The 24,125-nt window shown below is 30.8% G+C and overlaps 1 protein-coding gene and 3 pseudogenes across 3 annotated transcripts; all 4 read left to right on the top strand.

Annotated features, from left to right (window-relative positions):
* Positions 1–484: 484 nt before the first annotated feature.
* LOC121131371 (trypsin-1) lies at positions 485–1,603 on the top strand. Its single transcript, XM_040726836.2, has 3 exons — positions 485–986; positions 1,044–1,186; positions 1,250–1,603. Exons 1-3 carry the CDS (start codon positions 553–555, stop codon positions 1,465–1,467), a joined length of 795 nt encoding a protein of 264 aa, XP_040582770.1. The 5' UTR covers positions 485–552; the 3' UTR covers positions 1,468–1,603.
* Positions 1,604–6,343: 4,740 nt separating this feature from the next.
* Positions 6,344–7,431, top strand: LOC121131373 (trypsin-1-like; annotated as a pseudogene).
* Positions 7,432–12,199: 4,768 nt separating this feature from the next.
* On the top strand, positions 12,200–13,264 carry LOC121131374 (trypsin-1-like; annotated as a pseudogene). The gene is made up of 3 exons (XR_005869038.2): positions 12,200–12,647; positions 12,705–12,847; positions 12,911–13,264. The product of XR_005869038.2 is annotated as a trypsin-1-like (transcript).
* A 4,766-nt stretch (positions 13,265–18,030) lies between these two features.
* Positions 18,031–19,098, top strand: LOC139907517 (trypsin-1-like; annotated as a pseudogene). The gene is made up of 3 exons (XR_011784200.1): positions 18,031–18,481; positions 18,539–18,681; positions 18,745–19,098. The product of XR_011784200.1 is annotated as a trypsin-1-like (transcript).
* Positions 19,099–24,125: the final 5,027 nt, after the last annotated feature.

Here is a 24,125-nt window from a genome sequence, read left to right as displayed (position 1 = left end):
GAATTATTTATTTATCCATATTATTTTATATATTTACGTTGCCCAAGCAAACATGTTTGTTACGTAGGGAAGGATCCTGATGTTCATTAATTTATCTAGTATATAATACTTATCAGTAATACGAGTATATGATATAGGTAAATATTATGGGAACTATTCCAAAAATTTGATGGTTGCACTCAAATGCAATTGGTAGAAAAAATACATATTGGTATATTTTATAAATAGATTTTAACAATAGCTGACCTAAGTAGGTAAGTTAGGTTCCATTTTGGCGTTTCCAAGTCAAAATAGCTCTTCGTAATTTAAAATGTTGCAACTGTGTTCCTGGTCTCCCTTAAATGTTTTCTTTCATTTGACAAATAAAAATTTATGACGCATTTCTGATAATCAAAAACTTTATCAAGCTGTGCAAATAAGATACTCGAGTACAATTAATTATTGATCATATATAAGGCAAATAGTTTTTTCAAGAAGTCACACAATCAGTAAGTACATCGATCTGATAATAGATTAAACCTTATCCATCAAATCCAATCTTATTTTACAGACATGATGAAATTCGTCTGTACCCTTTTGTTCCTAGTTGTTGCAGCCAATGCTGTTCCCCCTCAGATCAAATACTCTGAGAGTTTCATGAAAGTCAAGTCCATGAGACACAGATTCGGTGGAAGAATCGTCGGAGGAGAAGAAGTTGAACCCAACTCTATTCCCTTCCAAATTTCATTCCAAACTACAGGAGGATTCCACTTCTGTGGTGCTTCTGTCATGGACAAGGACACTATCATCACTGCTGCTCATTGCTGTGACAGCTTCTACCCATCGGAAGTCCAAGTTGTTGCTGGTGAACACGATCTCTTTTCTACTAGTGGAGATGAACAAAAGATTGCTGTATCTGATATCACATACCACGAGAAGTTTGCATCCCATGGAACCAACTATGACGTTTGTCTTTTAAAATTGAAGTCCTCCTTGCACTTCAACGAGTAAGAACTCTATCATGCCATTCCTGTGACAATCGTTAATTTTTATTTTCTTAATAGGAAAGTCAAGCCTATTGCTCTCCCAGAAAAGGACCAAGAATTCATCGGTGATGTTGTTGTTTCCGGATGGGGAACTATCTCCTCCAGTGGTCCAGCTTCTCCAGTTCTTAAAGCTGTTACAGTCCAAGTTGTTTCTGATGAAGGTGAGACTCATAATCATATTCATATACGATGTTTATGAATTTACATAAGATATTTTATATTAGACTGTAGCGATGCCTACTATGGATCTATTGATGAGACCATGATCTGTGCTGCTGCCCCTGGAAAAGACTCCTGCCAAGGCGACTCTGGTGGTCCATTGGCTCAAGACGGAACCCTCGTTGGTATTGTTTCCTGGGGATATGGTTGTGCTGCTCCTGGATACCCAGGTGTCTACGGCAAGGTCTCCAAGTTCATTGACTGGATTGCTGAACACCAATAGATAAATTTTGATTTCAATTTGTCAATTATTTGAAAGTTTTGAAAATATATCCACCCAATTTTCTAATTAATTGTATTGTCATTTCTTTATTTATCATAATTGTGCCGAATATTGTTATTAAATTCTTTGAGTGAAACACCCAGCCATTGAATTGGAGTGACTGGCAATGAGGATCTTATAATTACATAAACAGTTTATTTAAAAAAAATTATGTTTATGAACACAACAACAATGTGTTTGAATTGGAAATAATATATGTATGTATAGTATTCATACTTTTAGGATTAGATCTTTCTCAGAACTTTTTTTTTTTTTTGTCACATGGTTTGTAATTAATAGTGTGACTTTTTAACATTTTTATAATAATAATGGAAAAATGAATGTCAGTGTTGTTATTTTTTGAATTTATGTTTATTCAAAGGCCATAAGTGTGTATTCTTAATGATTTTATGCAAAACAAAATATAAATTTTTTGACGAAACCAAGAGCTTAGCACATCATAAAACATAAAATTTTAAGTTTAAAAAAATAACGGTAAAAAAACTATCAAACTAAGAATAAAGTTAACAGAAGAACTAGCACATATTCTTAATGGCTTTAATGTGTATGTAAATTAATAATAGCAATGACGTCTGCAAGGTTTATATTTAAGTTTAATGGAAATTTTTGAAAATCCAACTACTTATAATAAAATTTAGATAGTATCTAAAAACCAGGGACTTGTTTTTCGTTCAACTATTTTGAATAGTTAATTTGATTCAATGATTTGTAATTGATTAATGTGACTTTTAATCTTAATTTCTTTGATAAAAACTTAAAAAAATAATAATTTATTTAAGTGGAAAATCTTTAAATTTTTTGGTTGTATAAGTGAGTCAGTTACAGTTTCTGAATTATGATATGTTTTGCTTTATTAATAACGACTGGGCATAAGCCAAAATTTAAATAATTATTTCAGGAAGACATAGATTTAAAAATTTTACCAAATCGTTATATTTTTTGATATATGTAATATAAGTCTTAATTTAATACTACAGTCCAGTCTGGGTTTTGTTTCAGCTTAATCAGACTACAGTGGCTAATTACTTTACTAGTTAGTTACTACATAACTAATGCTGGGTCTTTATTCTCTATTTTTAGTAAGGTTGGGAGAGTAAATAAAGTTTTCTGATATTTACTGGAGTTACACTTTTAAAAGAATTTGGGTTTATATTAGATAGAAAAAATTAATATAGTATAATCATTTGAATTTGTATTTATAAGTTTAAAAAAATGAACAGAGTTGAGTTTGGGTTACGCCTTGATCATTCTTCAAAATACACTATATCAAATAGAGTATTTTTATAAATAATATATATGATTTAGTCTTTTAAATATATGATAGTTGTGTCCTGTCCTATTTTTATTCCCAATCCAGTTTGCCCTTTACCACAGAGTTCTTCTTCATTTGAAATGTTTCAAACTTGCTGACAACGTAGACGGTAATCTTGGAGACGCCCAATTGTTTGGGAGTGATCAAATTTCAATGGATCACCCACCCGGTAATAGTTAATACAAAAACATAGAAAGATAATGAAACTTTTCGTCTATAAAATTAATCGATCTCAAAAGATCATCACACAGACAGTAAGTAAAATTGGATACATAATATTTAAAATAATAGGTCCAGGTCCTGGCACAGACTTGGATACCCAGGTGTGTATGGTAAAGTCTCTAAGTTTATTGACTGGATCACTGCACCCAAATAAATTAATGTAAATTTCAGTGTTTAAAAACTTTAAACACTAAACATTTCTTTCAGTGGGTTATCTGTTATTGTTGGAATGCAATTATTTTTTGGTTTATTAATAACAACTGTGTACCTGCAGGACTTATAAGACGAGACAGGTTTAGGTCCCTTTTATATATTATTGTAAGGACATTAAAGCACATTTAGTTTATGTTAGCATGTCTACTTAGCGTGTTCCTTCATACCTATAAGCCAAAAAGTACAGATTTAATTGGAAAATACATAGATATATAATTTTTAATGAATATTTTGATTTTTATTTAAGCAAAATGTAATAAAGGCTTAATTTAATACCAAATACCACAGTCCACTTTGAATTTTGCTCAGCTTAATCAGACTACAATGGCAAATCACTTTTCTGGCTATTTACCACATATTGCTTTGTCTTTTTTCTATCTATTTTTGTAAAAGGTTGAGAAAGTAAAAGAAAACATTTTATTGCCAAGTTTCAGTTATTATAGCAGTCACACTTTTCAGATGAATTTAGAACTTATTGATACTGGATGCAAAAAATTATTTGATAATAATCATTTTAATTTGTATTAATGAGTTTTAAAAAATGAAATGAATCCGTCGAGTTTGGAGTGCGCCTTAACCATTTTCAAAGTACACTAAATGACTTAAAGTGTTTTTACAATCAAATATATATAATTAAGTCTATTTGATTTATTATATTTGTATCTTATACACTTATTACTTGATTGATTATATAGTTGATAAACGCTATAACCTTTTTAAAATAGAAATAAAACACATAAAATAATGTTTTGTTCAGTGATAAATTTCAAATTCTTCGTCCCAAAAGTAGTATAACTTAATCTAAGTATGGAAAAATTTTAAGGGGAAATGTGGGTGGTAAAAAGGTACATTTTGACCTTTTTTGAAACGTAAAACTATTTGTATCTAGAATCAAACATACTGCTATCAAAATTAGCCCATAAAACCATAAGAGCGTTTGTTAAAAACATGCACATTTCAGGGTTTATGATATGTTAATCAAGAATAAATATAAATAAGATATGTTTTCTAATTAATGATGTGTCAATTAGGAATTGAAGGAACAAGGGTATAACGTAAAAAGACAACATGTAGAAGGACAAAACGTTGGACAGAAAATTTTTATCAAAATATTTCGAAGAAAAGAAATTTGGGGAGAAAGAAAATTCAAAAACAAAGATGTTAAAATATATATCCAAAGGGTTCTTGTCGCAAAAATTAGATTATGGTGATCTCCATTTTTAGAGTAGAATAATTATGAAATTAAGGAAAGTTCGAAATAAAACAATTGTGTAATGTATGTTATAAGTTCTTTTAATTGATTTATTATATTTATATTATCAAAATTAGCCCTTGATTTGAATTTATTTAACTTTTTACGGTGGAAAAGATTTTATAGTATTTTTGAAAATATTTATCTATAAATTTTAGAGAGTATAAACTATTTTTCTATTATTAAAAATATGAATAGATCTTTTTGCTAATTCGATTTTAAGCAATGCTTATTTTCTTGTAATACATTCATATATTAAATGTATAGAACATTATTAATCCCTGAGAATTTTTGTTAGGGTAGGTAAGGTACGTTTAAACAGTTTTATTAATAAAAGATGTTCATAAAATGTAAAATATTGTTAATAAACTTTTTTTTTTTAGACAAGCTACAGACTGTCACTCTGTTACCGGCAAAGTATGAAAATCTAGCATCATATATAATATATCTGTAATGTATATAATGCCTGATGGTCTCAGGCAAGGTATATAATATACAATATATTATACATTACCTAGGAATTATATATGATACTGGGTTCACACGTTGGCAATGTATATAATACATATAAGTTAAAAAAACTGTAAATATCAATACAAAGTCATGTATAGTACATGGATACTTGTGTTTTGTAGGTGTAAACTTATTTCCTATAATCAACAATATATTTCGATTACGTACTCATCGAGCTGGATGAACTAAAACAGTTGAATTGGACCAAGAGAGATTACAGAGTGGTAATTAGTCTAAAGGAGTACTAACCAGTCTTAAAAATTGTCCACCTGTAGCCACGCCAGTCACAAAGTTGGGGGAGTGTAGAACAAGCTAATCAGGACATTGAAAATAGTTTGTATACTTGGATACAAGATAAAAAAAAAACAGTTGTAGTTAGGGATTCGTTCAGCTTATTAAAAATGGAACCCTTGGATTAAGAGATCTCCATGAGAAGCTCTATTTGGCTGCAAGGCAAGAATTAGCCTTTTGACGTTATTCCAGATGACATTTTTTAAGATATAGAGACTGAGGAAGAGCTAGTTAATAAAATAACGGGAGAGAAAAAAGGAATAATAGATAAACCAATGCAAGAGCTACAATCCCCAATAGAATTCATAGATGAGGATCCTACCTGTGACAGAGGAAATAACTTATATTATATTTACTTAATCAATTCTTTTAGGCATACCATAATTGCATTGATAAATCCTTACAATCTTTGAGCAAATAATATCAGTAATTAAAACTCAATCCTTCAGAAGAAGTTTGAGATATTGTAATGCTCAGATCCAGAGAGTTCCACAACTTTTTTGGAATTATTTATTTATCCATATTATTTTATATATTTACGTTGCCCAAGCAAACATGTTTGTTACGTAGGGAAGGATCCTGATGTTCATTAATTTATCTAGTATATAATACTTATCAGTAATACGAGTATATGATATAGGTAAATATTATGGGAACTATTCCAAAAATTTGATGGTTGCACTCAAATGCAATTGGTAGAAAAAATACATATTGGTATATTTTATAAATAGATTTTAACAATAGCTGACCTAAGTAGGTAAGTTAGGTTCCATTTTGGCGTTTCCAAGTCAAAATAGCTCTTCGTAATTTAAAATGTTGCAACTGTGTTCCTGGTCTCCCTTAAATGTTTTCTTTCATTTGACAAATAAAAATTTATGACGCATTTCTGATAATCAAAAACTTTATCAAGCTGTGCAAATAAGATACTCGAGTACAATTAATTATTGATCATATATAAGGCAAATAGTTTTTCAGAAGTCACACAATCAGTAAGTACATCGATCTGATAATAGATTAAACCTTATCCATCAAATCAATCTTATTTTACAGACATGATGAAATTCGTCTGTACCCTTTTGTTCTAGTTGTTGCAGCCAATGCTGTTCCCCCTCAGATCAAATACTCTGAGAGTTTCATGAAAGTCAAGTCCATGAGACACAGATTCGGTGGAAGAATCGTCGGAGGAGAAGAAGTTGAACCCAACTCTATTCCCTTCCAAATTTCATTCCAAACTACAGGAGGATTCCACTTCTGTGGTGCTTCTGTCATGGACAAGGACACTATCATCACTGCTGCTCATTGCTGTGACAGCTTCTACCCATCGGAAGTCAAGTTGTTGCTGGTGAACACGATCTCTTTTCTACTAGTGGAGATGAACAAAAGATTGCTGTATCTGATATCACATACCACGAGAAGTTTGCATCCCATGGAACCAACTATGACGTTTGTCTTTTAAAATTGAAGTCCTCCTTGCACTTCAACGGTAAGAACTCTATCATGCCATTCCTGTGACAATCGTTAATTTTTATTTTCTTAATAGGAAAGTCAAGCCTATTGCTCTCCCAGAAAAGGACCAAGAATTCATCGGTGATGTTGTTGTTTCCGGATGGGGAACTATCTCCTCCAGTGGTCCAGCTTCTCCAGTTCTTAAAGCTGTTACAGTCCAAGTTGTTTCTGATGAAGGTGAGACTCATAATCATATTCATATACGATGTTTATGAATTTACATAAGATATTTTATATTAGACTGTAGCGATGCCTACTATGGATCTATTGATGAGACCATGATCTGTGCTGCTGCCCCTGGAAAAGACTCCTGCCAAGGCGACTCTGGTGGTCCATTGGCTCAAGACGGAACCCTCGTTGGTATTGTTTCCTGGGGATATGGTTGTGCTGCTCCTGGATACCCAGGTGTCTACGGCAAGGTCTCCAAGTTCATTGACTGGATTGCTGAACACCAATAGATAAATTTTGATTTCAATTTGTCAATTATTTGAAAGTTTTTGAAAATATATCCACCCAATTTTCTAATTAATTGTATTGTCATTTCTTTATTTATCATAATTGTGCCGAATATTGTTATTAAATTCTTTGAGTGAAACACCCAGCCATTGAATTGGAGTGACTGGCAATGAGGATCTTATAATTACATAAACAGTTTATTTAAAAAAATTATGTTTATGAACACAACAACAATGTGTTTGAATTGGAAATAATATATGTATGTATAGTATTCATACTTTTAGGATTAGATCTTTCTCAGAACTTTTTTTTTTGTCACATGGTTTGTAATTAATAGTGTGACTTTTTAACATTTTTATAATAATAATGGAAAAATGAATGTCAGTGTTGTTATTTTTTGAATTTATGTTTATTCAAAGGCCATAAGTGTGTATTCTTAATGATTTTATGCAAAACAAAATATAAATTTTTTGACGAAACCAAGAGCTTAGCACATTGCATAAAACATAAAATTTTAAGTTTAAAAAAATAACGGTAAAAAAACTATCAAACTAAGAATAAAGTTAACAGAAGAACTAGCACATATTCTTAATGGCTTTAATGTGTATGTAAATTAATAATAGCAATGACGTCTGCAAGGTTTATATTTAAGTTTAATGGAATTTTTTGAAAATCCAACTACTTATAATAAAATTTAGATAGTATCTAAAAACCAGGGACTTGTTTTTCGTTCAACTATTTTGAATAGTTAATTTGATTCAATGATTTGTAATTGATTAATGTGACTTTTAATCTTAATTTCTTTGATAAAAACTTAAAAAAATAATAATTTATTTAAGTGGAAAATCTTTAAATTTTTTGGTTGTATAAGTGAGTCAGTTACAGTTTCTGAATTATGATATGTTTTGCTTTATTAATAACGACTGGGCATAAGCCAAAATTTAAATAATTATTTCAGGAAGACATAGATTTAAAAATTTTACCAAATCGTTATATTTTTTGATATATGTAATATAAGTCTTAATTTAATACTACAGTCCAGTCTGGGTTTTGTTTCAGCTTAATCAGACTACAGTGGCTAATTACTTTACTAGTTAGTTACTACATAACTAATGCTGGGTCTTTATTCTCTATTTTTAGTAAGGTTGGGAGAGTAAATAAAGTTTTCTGATATTTACTGGAGTTACACTTTTTAAAAGAATTTGGGTTTATATTAGATAGAAAAAATTAATATAGTATAATCATTTGAATTTGTATTTATAAGTTTAAAAAAATGAACAGAGTTGAGTTTGGGTTACGCCTTGATCATTCTTCAAAATACACTATATCAAATAGAGTATTTTTATAAATAATATATATGATTTAGTCTTTTAAATATATGATAGTTGTGTCCTGTCCTATTTTTATTCCCAATCCAGTTTGCCCTTTACCACAGAGTTCTTCTTCATTTGAAATGTTTCAAACTTGCTGACAACGTAGACGGTAATCTTGGAGACGCCCAATTGTTTGGAGTGATCAAATTTCAATGGATCACCCACCCGGTAATAGTTAATACAAAAACATAGAAGATAATGAAACTTTTCGTCTATAAAATTAATCGATCTCAAAAGATCATCACACAGACAGTAAGTAAAATTGGATACATAATATTTAAAATAATAGGTCCAGGTCCTGGCACAGACTTGGATACCCAGGTGTGTATGGTAAAGTCTCTAAGTTTATTGACTGGATCACTGCACCCAAATAAATTAATGTAAATTTCAGTGTTTAAAAACTTTAAACACTAAACATTTCTTTCAGTGGGTTATCTGTTATTGTTGGAATGCAATTATTTTTTGGTTTATTAATAACAACTGTGTACCTGCAGGACTTATAAGACGAGACAGGTTTAGGTCCCTTTTATATATTATTGTAAGGACATTAAAGCACATTTAGTTTATGTTAGCATGTCTACTTAGCGTGTTCCTTCATACCTATAAGCCAAAAAGTACAGATTTAATTGGAAAATACATAGATATATAATTTTTAATGAATATTTTGATTTTTATTTAAGCAAAATGTAATAAAGGCTTAATTTAATACCAAATACCACAGTCCACTTTGAATTTTGCTCAGCTTAATCAGACTACAATGGCAAATCACTTTTCTGGCTATTTACCACATATTGCTTTGTCTTTTTTCTGAATGCATCTATTTTTGTAAAAAAGGGTTGAGAAAGTAAAAGAAAACATTTTATTGCCAAGTTTCAGTTATTATAGCAGTCACACTTTTCAGATGAATTTAGAACTTATTGATACTGGATGCAAAAAATTATTTGATAATAATCATTTTAATTTGTATTAATGAGTTTTAAAAAATGAAATGAATCCGTCGAGTTTGGAGTGCGCCTTAACCATTTTCAAAGTACACTAAATGACTTAAAGTGTTTTTACAATCAAATATATATAATTAAGTCTATTTGATTTATTATATTTGTATCTTATACACTTATTACTTGATTGATTATATAGTTGATAAACGCTATAACCTTTTTAAAATAGAAATAAAACACATAAAATAATGTTTTGTTCAGTGATAAATTTCAAATTCTTCGTCCCAAAAGTAGTATAACTTAATCTAAGTATGGAAAAAATTTTAAGGGAAATGTGGGTGGTAAAAGGTACATTTTGACCTTTTTTGAAACGTAAAACTATTTGTATCTAGAATCAAACATACTGCTATCAAAATTAGCCCATAAAACCATAAGAGCGTTTGTTAAAAACATGCACATTTCAGGGTTTATGATATGTTAATCAAGAATAAATATAAATAAGATATGTTTTCTAATTAATGATGTGTCAATTAGGAATTGAAGGAACAAGAGTATAACGTAAAAAGACAACATGTAGAAGGACAAAACGTTGGACAGAAAAATTTTATCAAAATATTTCGAAGAAAAGAAATTTGGGGAGAAAGAAAATTCAAAAACAAAGATGTTAAAATATATATCCAAAAGGGTTCTTGTCGCAAAATTAGATTATGGTGATCTCCATTTTTAGAGTAGAATAATTATGAAATTAAGGAAAGTTCGAAATAAAACAATTGTGTAATGTATGTTATAAGTTCTTTTAATTGATTTATTATATTTATATTATCAAAATTAGCCCTTGATTTGAATTTATTTAACTTTTTACGGTGGAAAAGATTTTATAGTATTTTTGAAAATATTTATCTATAAATTTTAGAGAGTATAAACTATTTTTCTATTATTAAAAATATGAATAGATCTTTTTGCTAATTCGATTTTAAGCAATGCTTATTTTCTTGTAATACATTCATATATTAAATGTATAGAACATTATTAATCCCTGAGAATTTTTGTTAGGGTAGGTAAGAGTACGTTTAAACAGTTTTATTAATAAAAGATGTTCATAAAATGTAAAATATTGTTAATAAACTTTTTTTTAGACAAGCTACAGACTGTCACTCTGTTACCGGCAAAGTATGAAAATCTAGCATCATATATAATATATCTGTAATGTATATAATGCCTGATGGTCTCAGGCAAGGTATATAATATACAATATATTATACATTACCTAGGAATTATATATGATACTGGGTTCACACGTTGGCAATGTATATAATACATATAAGTTAAAAAAACTGTAAATATCAATACAAAGTCATGTATAGTACATGGATACTTGTGTTTTGTAGGTGTAAACTTATTTCCTATAATCAACAATATATTTCGATTACGTACTCATCGAGCTGGATGAACTAAAACAGTTGAATTGGACCAAGAGAGATTACAGAGTGGTAATTAGTCTAAAGGAGTACTAACCAGTCTTAAAAATTGTCCACCTGTAGCCACGCCAGTCACAAAGTTGGGGAGTGTAGAACAAGCTAATCAGGACATTGAAAATAGTTTGTATACTTGGATACAAGATAAAAAAAAAAAACAGTTGTAGTTAGGGATTCGTTCAGCTTATTAAAAATGGAACCCTTGGATTAAGAGATCTCCATGAGAAGCTCTATTTGGCTGCAAGGCAAGAATTAGCCTTTTGACGTTATTCCAGATGACATTTTTTAAGATATAGAGACTGAGGAAGAGCTAGTTAATAAAATAACGGGAGAGAAAAAAGGAATAATAGATAAACCAATGCAAGAGCTACAATCCCCAATAGAATTCATAGATGAGGATCCTACCTGTGACAGAGGAAATAACTTATATTATATTTACTTAATCAATTCTTTTAGGCATACCATAATTGCATTGATAAATCCTTACAATCTATGAGCAAATAATATCAGTAATTAAAACTCAATCCTTCAGAAGAAGTTTGAGATATTGTAATGCTCAGATCCAGAGAGTTCCACAACTTTTTGGAATTATTTATTTATCCATATTATTTTATATATTTACGTTGCCCAAGCAAACATGTTTGTTACGTAGGGAAGGATCCTGATGTTCATTAATTTATCTAGTATATAATACTTATCAGTAATACGAGTATATGATATAGGTAAATATTATGGGAACTATTCCAAAAATTTGATGGTTGCACTCAAATGCAATTGGTAGAAAAAATACATATTGGTATATTTTATAAATAGATTTTAACAATAGCTGACCTAAGTAGGTAAGTTAGGTTCCATTTTGGCGTTTCCAAGTCAAAATAGCTCTTCGTAATTTAAAATGTTGCAACTGTGTTCCTGGTCTCCCTTAAATGTTTTCTTTCATTTGACAAATAAAAATTTATGACGCATTTCTGATAATCAAAAACTTTATCAAGCTGTGCAAATAAGATACTCGAGTACAATTAATTATTGATCATATATAAGGCAAATAGTTTTTCAAGAAGTCACACAATCAGTAAGTACATCGATCTGATAATAGATTAAACCTTATCCATCAAATCCAATCTTATTTTACAGACATGATGAAATTCGTCTGTACCCTTTTGTTCCTAGTTGTTGCAGCCAATGCTGTTCCCCTCAGATCAAATACTCTGAGAGTTTCATGAAAGTCAAGTCCATGAGACACAGATTCGGTGGAAGAATCGTCGGAGGAGAAGAAGTTGAACCCAACTCTATTCCCTTCCAAATTTCATTCCAAACTACAGGAGGATTCCACTTCTGTGGTGCTTCTGTCATGGACAAGGACACTATCATCACTGCTGCTCATTGCTGTGACAGCTTCTACCCATCGGAAGTCCAAGTTGTTGCTGGTGAACACGATCTCTTTTCTACTAGTGGAGATGAACAAAAGATTGCTGTATCTGATATCACATACCACGAGAAGTTTGCATCCCATGGAACCAACTATGACGTTTGTCTTTTAAAATTGAAGTCCTCCTTGCACTTCAACGAGTAAGAACTCTATCATGCCATTCCTGTGACAATCGTTAATTTTTATTTTCTTAATAGGAAAGTCAAGCCTATTGCTCTCCCAGAAAAGGACCAAGAATTCATCGGTGATGTTGTTGTTTCCGGATGGGGAACTATCTCCTCCAGTGGTCCAGCTTCTCCAGTTCTTAAAGCTGTTACAGTCCAAGTTGTTTCTGATGAAGGTGAGACTCATAATCATATTCATATACGATGTTTATGAATTTACATAAGATATTTTATATTAGACTGTAGCGATGCCTACTATGGATCTATTGATGAGACCATGATCTGTGCTGCTGCCCCTGGAAAAGACTCCTGCCAAGGCGACTCTGGTGGTCCATTGGCTCAAGACGGAACCCTCGTTGGTATTGTTTCCTGGGGATATGGTTGTGCTGCTCCTGGATACCCAGGTGTCTACGGCAAGGTCTCCAAGTTCATTGACTGGATTGCTGAACACCAATAGATAAATTTTGATTTCAATTTGTCAATTATTTGAAAGTTTTGAAAATATATCCACCCAATTTTCTAATTAATTGTATTGTCATTTCTTTATTTATCATAATTGTGCCGAATATTGTTATTAAATTCTTTGAGTGAAACACCCAGCCATTGAATTGGAGTGACTGGCAATGAGGATCTTATAATTACATAAACAGTTTATTTAAAAAAATTATGTTTATGAACACAACAACAATGTGTTTGAATTGGAAATAATATATGTATGTATAGTATTCATACTTTTAGGATTAGATCTTTCTCAGAACTTTTTTTTTTTTTGTCACATGGTTTGTAATTAATAATGTGACTTTTTAACATTTTTATAATAATAATGGAAAAATGAATGTCAGTGTTGTTATTTTTTGAATTTATGTTTATTCAAAGGCCATAAGTGTGTATTCTTAATGATTTTATGCAAAACAAAATATAAATTTTTTGACGAAACCAAGAGCTTAGCACATTGCATAAAACATAAAATTTTAAGTTTAAAAAAATAACGGTAAAAAAACTATCAAACTAAGAATAAAGTTAACAGAAGAACTAGCACATATTCTTAATGGCTTTAATGTGTATGTAAATTAATAATAGCAATGACGTCTGCAAGGTTTATATTTAAGTTTAATGGAATTTTTTGAAAATCCAACTACTTATAATAAAATTTAGATAGTATCTAAAAACCAGGGACTTGTTTTTCGTTCAACTATTTTGAATAGTTAATTTGATTCAATGATTTGTAATTGATTAATGTGACTTTTAATCTTAATTTCTTTGATAAAAACTTAAAAAAATAATAATTTATTTAAGTGGAAAATCTTTAAATTTTTGGTTGTATAAGTGAGTCAGTTACAGTTTCTGAATTATGATATGTTTTGCTTTATTAATAACGACTGGGCATAAGCCAAAATTTAAATAATTATTTCAGGAAGACATAGATTTAAAAATTTTACCAAATCGTTATATTTTTTGATATATGTAATATAAGTCTTAATTTAATACTACAGTCCAGTCTGGGTTTTGTTTCAGCTTAATCAGACTACAGTGGCTAATTACTTTACTAGTTAGTTACTACATAACTAATGCTGGGTCTTTATTCTCTATTTTTAGTAAGGTTGGGAGAGTAAATAAAGTTTTCTGATATTTACTGGAGTTACACTTTTTAAAAGAATTTGGGTTTATATTAGATAGAAAAAATTAATATAGTATAATCATTTGAATTTGTATTTATAAGTTTAAAAAAATGAACAGAGTTGAGTTTGGGTTACGCCTTGATCATTCTTCAAAATACACTATATCAAATAGAGTATTTTTATAAATAATATATATGATTTAGTCTTTTAAATATATGATAGTTGTGTCCTGTCCTATTTTTATTCCCAATCCAGTTTGCCCTTTACCACAGAGTTCTTCTTCATTTGAAATGTTTCAAACTTGCTGACAACGTAGACGGTAATCTTGGAGACGCCCAATTGTTTGGAGTGATCAAATTTCAATGGATCACCCACCCGGTAATAGTTAATACAAAAACATAGAAAGATAATGAAACTTTTCGTCTATAAAATTAATCGATCTCAAAAGATCATCACACAGACAGTAAGTAAAATTGGATACATAATATTTAAAATAATAGGTCCAGGTCCTGGCACAGACTTGGATACCCAGGTGTGTATGGTAAAGTCTCTAAGTTTATTGACTGGATCACTGCACCCAAATAAATTAATGTAAATTTCAGTGTTTAAAAACTTTAAACACTAAACATTTCTTTCAGTGGGTTATCTGTTATTGTTGGAATGCAATTATTTTTGGTTTATTAATAACAACTGTGTACCTGCAGGACTTATAAGACGAGACAGGTTTAGGTCCCTTTTATATATTATTGTAAGGACATTAAAGCACATTTAGTTTATGTTAGCATGTCTACTTAGCGTGTTCCTTCATACCTATAAGCCAAAAAGTACAGATTTAATTGGAAAATACATAGATATATAATTTTTAATGAATATTTTGATTTTTATTTAAGCAAAATGTAATAAAGGCTTAATTTAATACCAAATACCACAGTCCACTTTGAATTTTGCTCAGCTTAATCAGACTACAATGGCAAATCACTTTTCTGGCTATTTACCACATATTGCTTTGTCTTTTTTCTATCTATTTTTGTAAAAAGGTTGAGAAAGTAAAAGAAAACATTTTATTGCCAAGTTTCAGTTATTATAGCAGTCACACTTTTCAGATGAATTTAGAACTTATTGATACTGGATGCAAAAAATTATTTGATAATAATCATTTTAATTTGTATTAATGAGTTTTAAAAAATGAAATGAATCCGTCGAGTTTGGAGTGCGCCTTAACCATTTTCAAAGTACACTAAATGACTTAAAGTGTTTTTACAATCAAATATATATAATTAAGTCTATTTGATTTATTATATTTGTATCTTATACACTTATTACTTGATTGATTATATAGTTGATAAACGCTATAACCTTTTAAAATAGAAATAAAACACATAAAATAATGTTTTGTTCAGTGATAAATTTCAAATTCTTCGTCCCAAAAGTAGTATAACTTAATCTAAGTATGGAAAAATTTTAAGGGGAAATGTGGGTGGTAAAAAGGTACATTTTGACCTTTTTTGAAACGTAAAACTATTTGTATCTAGAATCAAACATACTGCTATCAAAATTAGCCCATAAAACCATAAGAGCGTTTGTTAAAAACATGCACATTTCAGGGTTTATGATATGTTAATCAAGAATAAATATAAATAAGATATGTTTTCTAATTAATGATGTGTCAATTAGGAATTGAAGGAACAAGGGTATAACGTAAAAAAGACAACATGTAGAAGGACAAAACGTTGGACAGAAAAATTTTATCAAAATATTTCGAAGAAAAGAAATTTGGGGAGAAAGAAAATTCAAAAACAAAGATGTTAAAATATATATCCAAAAGGGTTCTTGTCGCAAAATTAGATTATGGTGATCTCCATTTTTAGAGTAGAATAATTATGAAATTAAGGAAAGTTCGAAATAAAACAATTGTGTAATGTATGTTATAAGTTCTTTTAATTGATTTATTATATTTATATTATCAAAATTAGCCCTTGATTTGAATTTATTTAACTTTTTACGGTGGAAAAGATTTTATAGTATTTTTGAAAATATTTATCTATAAATTTTAGAGAGTATAAACTATTTTTCTATTATTAAAAATATGAATAGATCTTTTTGCTAATTCGATTTTAAGCAATGCTTATTTTCTTGTAATACATTCATATATTAAATGTATAGAACATTATTAATCCCTGAGAATTTTTGTTAGGGTAGGTAAGAGTACGTTTAAACAGTTTTATTAATAAAAGATGTTCATAAAATGTAAAATATTGTTAATAAACTTTTTTTTTTTAGACAAGCTACAGACTGTCACTCTGTTACCGGCAAAGTATGAAAATCTAGCATCATATATAATATATCTGTAATGTATATAATGCCTGATGGTCTCAGGCAAGGTATATAATATACAATATATTATACATTACCTAGGAATTATATATGATACTGGGTTCACACGTTGGCAATGTATATAATACATATAAGTTAAAAAAACTGTAAATATCAATACAAAGTCATGTATAGTACATGGATACTTGTGTTTTGTAGGTGTAAACTTATTTCCTATAATCAACAATATATTTCGATTACGTACTCATCGAGCTGGATGAACTAAAACAGTTGAATTGGACCAAGAGAGATTACAGAGTGGTAATTAGTCTAAAGGAGTACTAACCAGTCTTAAAAATTGTCCACCTGTAGCCACGCCAGTCACAAAGTTGGGGGAGTGTAGAACAAGCTAATCAGGACATTGAAAATAGTTTGTATACTTGGATACAAGATAAAAAAAAAAACAGTTGTAGTTAGGGATTCGTTCAGCTTATTAAAAATGGAACCCTTGGATTAAGAGATCTCCATGAGAAGCTCTATTTGGCTGCAAGGCAAGAATTAGCCTTTTGACGTTATTCCAGATGACATTTTTTAAGATATAGAGACTGAGGAAGAGCTAGTTAATAAAATAACGGGAGAGAAAAAAGGAATAATAGATAAACCAATGCAAGAGCTACAATCCCCAATAGAATTCATAGATGAGGATCCTACCTGTGACAGAGGAAATAACTTATATTATATTTACTTAATCAATTCTTTTAGGCATACCATAATTGCATTGATAAATCCTTACAATCTATGAGCAAATAATATCAGTAATTAAAACTCAATCCTTCAGAAGAAGTTTGAGATATTGTAATGCTCAGATCCAGAGAGTTCCACAACTTTTTGGAATTATTTATTTATCCATATTATTTTATATATTTACGTTGCCCAAGCAAACATGTTTGTTACGTAGGGAAGGATCCTGATGTTCATTAATTTATCTAGTATATAATACTTATCAGTAATACGAGTATATGATATAGGTAAATATTATGGGAAATATTCCAAAAATTTGATGGTTGCACTCAAATGCAATTGGTAGAAAAAATACATATTGGTATATTTTATAAATAGATTTTAACAATAGCTGACCTAAGTAGGTAAGTTAGGTTCCATTTTGGCGTTTCCAAGTCAAAATAGCTCTTCGTAATTTAAAATGTTGCAACTGTGTTCCTGGTCTCCCTTAAATGTTTTCTTTCATTTGACAAATAAAAATTTATGACGCATTTCTGATAATCAAAAACTTTATCAAGCTGTGCAAATAAGATACTCGAGTACAATTAATTATTGATCATATATAAGGCAAATAGTTTTTTCAGAAGTCACACAATCAGTAAGTACATCGATCTGATAATAGATTAAACCTTATCCATCAAATCCAATCTTATTTTACAGACATGATGAAATTCGTCTGTACCCTTTTTTGTTCCTAGTTGTTGCAGCCAATGCTGTTCCCCCTCAGATCAAATACTCTGAGAGTTTCATGAAAGTCAAGTCCATGAGACACAGATTCGGTGGAAGAATCGTCGGAGGAGAAGAAGTTGAACCCAACTCTATTCCCTTCCAAATTTCATTCCAAACTACAGGAGGATTCCACTTCTGTGGTGCTTCTGTCATGGACAAGGACACTATCATCACTGCTGCTCATTGCTGTGACAGCTTCTACCCATCGGAAGTCCAAGTTGTTGCTGGTGAACACGATCTCTTTTCTACTAGTGGAGATGAACAAAAGATTGCTGTATCTGATATCACATACCACGAGAAGTTTGCATCCCATGGAACCAACTATGACGTTTGTCTTTTAAAATTGAAGTCCTCCTTGCACTTCAACGAGTAAGAACTCTATCATGCCATTCCTGTGACAATCGTTAATTTTTATTTTCTTAATAGGAAAGTCAAGCCTATTGCTCTCCCAGAAAAGGACCAAGAATTCATCGGTGATGTTGTTGTTTCCGGATGGGGAACTATCTCCTCCAGTGGTCCAGCTTCTCCAGTTCTTAAAGCTGTTACAGTCCAAGTTGTTTCTGATGAAGGTGAGACTCATAATCATATTCATATACGATGTTTATGAATTTACATAAGATATTTTATATTAGACTGTAGCGATGCCTACTATGGATCTATTGATGAGACCATGATCTGTGCTGCTGCCCCTGGAAAGACTCCTGCCAAGGCGACTCTGGTGGTCCATTGGCTCAAGACGGAACCCTCGTTGGTATTGTTTCCTGGGGATATGGTTGTGCTGCTCCTGGATACCCAGGTGTCTACGGCAAGGTCTCCAAGTTCATTGACTGGATTGCTGAACACCAATAGATAAATTTTGATTTCAATTTGTCAATTATTTGAAAGTTTTTGAAAATATATCCACCCAATTTTCTAATTAATTGTATTGTCATTTCTTTATTTATCATAATTGTGCCGAATATTGTTATTAAATTCTTTGAGTGAAACACCCAGCCATTGAATTGGAGTGACTGGCAATGAGGATCTTATAATTACATAAACAGTTTATTTAAAAAAATTATGTTTATGAACACAACAACAATGTGTTTGAATTGGAAATAATATATGTATGTATAGTATTCATACTTTTAGGATTAGATCTTTCTCAGAACTTTTTTTTTTTTGTCACATGGTTTGTAATTAATAGTGTGACTTTTTAACATTTTTATAATAATAATGGAAAAATGAATGTCAGTGTTGTTATTTTTGAATTTATGTTTATTCAAAGGCCATAAGTGTGTATTCTTAATGATTTTATGCAAAACAAAATATAAATTTTTTGACGAAACCAAGAGCTTAGCACATCGCATAAAACATAAAATTTTAAGTTTAAAAAATAACGGTAAAAAAACTATCAAACTAAGAATAAAGTTAACAGAAGAACTAGCACATATTCTTAATGGCTTTAATGTGTATGTAAATTAATAATAGCAATGACGTCTGCAAGGTTTATATTTAAGTTTAATGGAATTTTTTGAAAATCCAACTACTTATAATAAAATTTAGATAGTATCTAAAAACCAGGGACTTGTTTTTCGTTCAACTATTTTGAATAGTTAATTTGATTCAATGATTTGTAATTGATTAATGTGACTTTTAATCTTAATTTCTTTGATAAAAACTTAAAAAAATAATAATTTATTTAAGTGGAAAATCTTTAAATTTTTGGTTGTATAAGTGAGTCAGTTACAGTTTCTGAATTATGATATGTTTTGCTTTATTAATAACGACTGGGCATAAGCCAAAATTTAAATAATTATTTCAGGAAGACATAGATTTAAAAATTTTACCAAATCGTTATATTTTTTGATATATGTAATATAAGTCTTAATTTAATACTACAGTCCAGTCTGGGTTTTGTTTCAGCTTAATCAGACTACAGTGGCTAATTACTTTACTAGTTAGTTACTACATAACTAATGCTGGGTCTTTATTCTCTATTTTTAGTAAGGTTGGGAGAGTAAATAAAGTTTTCTGATATTTACTGGAGTTACACTTTTTAAAAGAATTTGGGTTTATATTAGATAGAAAAAATTAATATAGTATAATCATTTGAATTTGTATTTATAAGTTTAAAAAAATGAACAGAGTTGAGTTTGGGTTACGCCTTGATCATTCTTCAAAATACACTATATCAAATAGAGTATTTTTATAAATAATATATATGATTTAGTCTTTTAAATATATGATAGTTGTGTCCTGTCCTATTTTTATTCCCAATCCAGTTTGCCCTTTACCACAGAGTTCTTCTTCATTTGAAATGTTTCAAACTTGCTGACAACGTAGACGGTAATCTTGGAGACGCCCAATTGTTTGGAGTGATCAAATTTCAATGGATCACCCACCCAGTAATAGTTAATACAAAAACATAGAAGATAATGAAACTTTTCGTCTATAAAATTAATCGATCTCAAAAGATCATCACACAGACAGTAAGTAAAATTGGATACATAATATTTAAAATAATAGGTCCAGGTCCTGGCACAGACTTGGATACCCAGGTGTGTATGGTAAAGTCTCTAAGTTTATTGACTGGATCACTGCACCCAAATAAATTAATGTAAATTTCAGTGTTTAAAAACTTTAAACACTAAACATTTCTTTCAGTGGGTTATCTGTTATTGTTGGAATGCAATTATTTTTTGGTTTATTAATAACAACTGTGTACCTGCAGGACTTATAAGACGAGACAGGTTTAGGTCCCTTTTATATATTATTGTAAGGACATTAAAGCACATTTAGTTTATGTTAGCATGTCTACTTAGCGTGTTCCTTCATACCTATAAGCCAAAAGTACAGATTTAATTGGAAAATACATAGATATATAATTTTTAATGAATATTTTGATTTTTATTTAAGCAAAATGTAATAAAGGCTTGTGAGGATTTTAGGCCTCGCTCAAATACCTCAAGGATTGATAATAAGTGGATTGTAATAACTTACTAATATAATATATAACGCGGAATAATAACAACGGACGTGTGTATAGTTGAAGATGTATATTTCAATTGCTCAACACAATAATAAGGGAAACGCAATTTCCCTTCAAAAGCATGTATGTAAAAACCCGACCTACGTGAGGTAGGGAAATAAAGGAAAAAACCTCCACGCGAAGTGAGGAGGGAAAATCCTCCTGTAAGAAGAACAATAGAAACCCCCGCTCTTTTGTTGGCGGGAAAACTATGTGGATGAGTCATTCATTTTCTTGATCCTATGCATGATTGGATATGTGAGGGATCCAGATTCCGACATACCCCCCAGAAAATGGCATTTCTGAAGGAATACGACATTTTCTGTCTCTGGTGATCTTGCATATCCTACCCAATTTTGACCGGAATTAACAAACTCCAAGGTTGTAAGGTTGCAAGTCCTCCTAGGAAGCCTCACTAGTTGAGTGAAGTGTGACTTCGAAAAACAATATGATTTATTGATATTGTCAAACTATGTCCTGGCGATGTTTTTATATATATTTGTAACGGCTAACTGATTATTTTCTTGCCAGGATGTCTAAGTTACTTTCCCTTCACATTTTTTTTTTTTTTTTTTTTTTCAGTACTTGTAGTTCGGATTTGGTATGAAAAGATAAGTTGTAAGGCCATCCACCCCCCACGACAGGTTTACCATGTTATTATTTCTGACTTTACTTTATTGGTATTTTTATTTTATTACCATGTTTGAGATGCTTTATAGATCTTCTTTTTTCATATTTTTGTAACTTCCTATACGTCGTCTTCTCTTCCTTAATTCATATGGATGAGGCTCAAAAGCATCTCTATTTGGACACTCATCCGAAGTAATAGGAACTAGTTCCACAGACATGGTAGCTCTTCCTCGAACTTATGTCTGTGGCAGGGACGGTCATTCTCAGGAGATCAGCACACTTGTCCTGATTGTACACCCAAGACAGGGACTTTCAACATCTGATCCTGACTTCCAGCATGTCCACATTGATCTGCTGATTCAGATTTCATCATCTCTCTTTTCAGCAACACTTGCCTCTAATAATGCAATTTGTCTAATATACCTTAATATTTCTGGCCGTTTGGCAAGCTCAATGTTACTGAAGTGACGACATTGTCTTTATTCTTATTTATTTGTGTAATTCTTGCCAGTTTCCATACGTTCTTTTCAAACGTGTCTGGTTTCAAAATTACTACATCTCCTTTATTTAGGATATTAGTATAAGGTGTAGACCACTTTTTGTTAATACTAAGCTCGTTCAGATATTGTTGCCTCCACCTTGTCCAAAACGTTTTGAGTAATGTTTTCCTCGATAACCGCATGTCTCCATATGGTAACGTTGACAAGACTAATTCTTTTGGAGTTATTATTTGTCCTTTTGACGATGCCGTGTGATCTTGATTTATTGATCCCAATGGTCTATCATTGATTATGCTTGTAAGCTCTATGATTAGCGTTTAAATTTGCCGCATAGTTAATTTGCTTTTTGAGCAGCAATTTTAAATTGTCTTTTGAATATGCCAATCATCCTTTCTGTTACCCCATTTGTACAGGGGCCTTCAGGCTTAGAGAACTCCCATTAACCTAAGTAACCTAAGGACCTAAGTAGTCGACTCCTACATTAGTCCATGGCATTGGATTATCTATTCTAATAGTTGGGAGCGGAGCCATTTTAGGGGATTCGTATTTGAGATATCTACATCGCGGTGTTTTGCAAGACCTGACGACTGATTTAACATAGGCTAAATTACCTATTACCCAATATTTCTTTCGTAACAAATTAAATGTTTGTTTTTGACTTAAATGAAGTCTGGATTGATGTAGGTATAATATTTTCCTTTCTGCAATCAGACTTTTGGAATTATAATTGGGTTTTTCAATTCATGAGATAAGGAAGAAGCCCAATGGAGACGACTTTCCAGCCTTATCACCTCTTCCTGTTCATCCCAGAATACTGGTAAATGTCTTAGAGATGAATTTTGAGGCAATTTATTTTTACTGTCAAATCTTCCCTTTTTGAAAATATATATTTCTTTATTTAAATGTTTTTCTTGAGCTCTTTTGATTAAGGTAAGTTCCGCCCATTCAACTTCTGACACTGTTACGAAATTTTTTGAATTTGGCTTTTGAACTATTAACCATCTCGGTTCTTTCATCTTGAAAGCTAACCGCTGGATTATTATTAATGTATTGATAATTTTATTCCAATTATTGAATCTGATATTAATCTGTCTAAGAACTGTAATTTTTCTTTTGTTTGTATTTCAGCCTTAACTTTGGTTAAATATATTTCTGCTCTCGTCATTTCGACTTCACAGATATTTTCTGCAGTTATTTGACTGAAATATATATCTATGTCTATTTCATGTTCTTGAATAATGTTATTATCTTTTTCATAGGGACCTGACAAGGGTTGTTGAGGCCACTTGTCAATAGATTGAAGGATAAGTCTGGTCCTTTTAACCAAAGACTTTCCTTGTCCTTAAGCTCATCTAGAGAGAGACCTCTACTTGGTAAGTCTGCTGGATTTAAAATTCCAGGACAAAAGCGAACCGTCAAGAATTTCTATAACGCGTCGTTCTTCCACACTTTACAATGGTCCTTACCTCTCTGTATTCGTTGTAGGTTTAATAATGAATCGGTAAAATAAAAGACATTTTTACTTGTGATAGTTCCTTTATAAGTATTTAGGAAATAAAACCGACACTAACAGCCATTAACAGTGCTATTAATTCTGCCCTTGCAATAGTGAGTGCATCTTCAATTTTTGACCCTTTCGCAGATTTTTGGGCATTATCGATGTCTTAGAGAATGTTAGTTGGGATGTTAAAGTATTTGTAACAGACTTCGATACTATATAAGCTGCAACTCTCATCCCTTTTTTACTCGCATCTCGAATATGGCAATAAACTCTATTGTACCTCCTCTCCATCTCGGGAACGTGAGCTCTTTGAGTTTTGGTATTTGTTCGATCCAATCTTTAAAGAGCTGTACAGCTTCTTGAGCGACTGGA

This window comes from Lepeophtheirus salmonis, unplaced genomic scaffold (assembly GCF_016086655.4).
Source record: "Lepeophtheirus salmonis unplaced genomic scaffold, UVic_Lsal_1.4 unplaced_contig_5005_pilon, whole genome shotgun sequence".
Taxonomy (NCBI): domain Eukaryota; kingdom Metazoa; phylum Arthropoda; class Copepoda; order Siphonostomatoida; family Caligidae; genus Lepeophtheirus; species Lepeophtheirus salmonis.
This window is presented reverse-complemented; position numbering and strand designations above follow the sequence as displayed.

Coding starts and splice junctions, on each gene's coding strand:
- LOC121131371 (XM_040726836.2), top strand. CDS start 553: ATGATGAAATTCGTCTGTACCCTTTTGTTCCTAGTTGTTGCAGCCAAT. Junction 987..1,043: donor TCCTCCTTGCACTTCAACGA/GTAAGAACTCTA, acceptor TTTTCTTAATAG/GAAAGTCAAGCCTATTGCTC. Junction 1,187..1,249: donor CCAAGTTGTTTCTGATGAAG/GTGAGACTCATA, acceptor ATTTTATATTAG/ACTGTAGCGATGCCTACTAT.